Source organism: Lolium perenne, chromosome 3 (genome assembly GCF_019359855.2).
Source record: "Lolium perenne isolate Kyuss_39 chromosome 3, Kyuss_2.0, whole genome shotgun sequence".
Taxonomy (NCBI): domain Eukaryota; kingdom Viridiplantae; phylum Streptophyta; class Magnoliopsida; order Poales; family Poaceae; genus Lolium; species Lolium perenne.
In genome coordinates this window covers 138,925,869-138,927,498 of record NC_067246.2, presented here as the reverse complement: position 1 = coordinate 138,927,498, position 1,630 = coordinate 138,925,869, and the positions used below count along the sequence as shown (strand labels likewise).

The window sequence follows — 1,630 nt, the reverse complement described above, 5'->3', positions numbered from 1 at the left end:
TAACACGAGTGGTAGATTAGGAATGCCGAATTCCCGATAGATTATTGGCCATTTCCGTACGCTACTGTTCCTCCACGTTGCGACGCGCAGAAACTGACGCCGCGCTGCATCGGTGGACGGAGCATGGCTGCATGGATGGATTCAATGACGGATAGGCATGTGTAGCAGGTAGCCTTCAAGAAGCAGTACTGCATAAACAACCATATCTCCATCGGCTCCAAATTAGTGTAATCGGATGCGCAACCTCTTGCTTCCTTCCCGGCCTCCCCATCTGACCCTGTCGTAGAGGTAGCATACGCTGCTTGACCTTTGAAATGGGGATGCCATACAAAAAGATCACGCTGCCTATAAGTACCAGCTCATGTACCTCTGCTCAACCCAGATCCAAGAAGCACTGATAGCTATCCAGCATTGAGCGGTCAATCATGGCGAGGTTTCACCTTCCCGTCCTCTGCGCCGCCGTCCTCCTCGCGCTCGCCGCCCCATCCCTCGCAGGCGACCCCGACATGCTCCAAGACGTTTGCGTCGCCGACATGGCATCCCGTGAGTTACCCAGCTAAATGCTTCATCTTGATTTGTCAACTGCGTTGCTGTATCTTTGCGCTGACGCGGTACTGTGTATGCGTGGTGTGAATGGCGGCAGCGGTCAAGCTGAACGGGTTCCCGTGCAAGGCCAACATCACCGCGGACGACTTCTTCTTCGCGGGGCTCAAGAATGCCGGCAACACCAACAACGCGGCGGGGTCGGTCGTGACGGCGGCGAACGTAATGTCGTTCCCGGGGGTGAACACCCTGGGCGTCTCCATGGCGCGCATCGACTACGCGCCGGGAGGGCAGAACCCGCCGCACACCCACCCGCGCGCCACCGAGATCATCTTCGTCATCGAGGGCACCCTCGAGGTGGGCTTCATCACCACGGCCAACAAGCTCTTCACCAAGACCATCACCGTCGGGGAGGTCTTCGTCTTCCCGCGCGGCCTCGTGCACTTCCAGCAGAACAGGGGATACGGCCCAGCCTCCGTCATCGCTGGCTTCAACAGCCAGCTCCAGGGCACGCAGGCCATCGCCACCACGCTCTTCGCCGCCGCGCCGCCGGTGCCTACCGACGTGCTGGCCAAGGCCTTCCGGATCGACAACGGCCACGTGGACGCTATCAAGGCCAAGTTCAAGTAGGGCGCCTCCGTCCGTCACCAACTCTACATCAGTTTCTTCTGCAGAGAAGAATCGTCCATTTTGGTTACTGAATAAATGATGCCCAAGTGGAGTGAGATGTGTAACGTGTAGTTCATTTCTTCCCTCTGTTCCAAAATGTAACCTCTGTTCCAAAATGTAAGGTGTCTAAGTATTGGTTAAAAGTTAAACTTTACTAATTTTAACTAAATACTTAAAAATATATTTACATCTACAATATCGAATGGACATATTAAGAAAATATACTTTATGGTGAATCTATTCATGTTGGTTTAGTATTGTAAATATTTATATTTTTGAGTATAAATTTGGTCAAACTTAAAATATATTGACTTTTATCTAATCCTTAAGCACCTTACATTTTGGGACGGAAGGAGTATGTTACATTCGTTTGTCTTCAGAATAATAATACAAACCTGTTTTTGTTTTGCCTAGTGTA

At 51.4% G+C, this 1,630-nt stretch overlaps 1 protein-coding gene across 1 annotated transcript; it reads left to right on the top strand.

The window, feature by feature from the left end:
• The first annotated feature begins 323 nt into the window (after positions 1-323).
• Positions 324-1,370, top strand: LOC127342585 (germin-like protein 1-1). Its single transcript, XM_051368557.2, has 2 exons — positions 324-543; positions 644-1,370. The coding sequence occupies exons 1-2, from the start codon at positions 426-428 to the stop codon at positions 1,171-1,173; spliced, it is 648 nt and encodes a 215-aa protein (XP_051224517.1). The 5' UTR covers positions 324-425; the 3' UTR covers positions 1,174-1,370.
• The last annotated feature ends 260 nt before the right edge of the window (positions 1,371-1,630 follow it).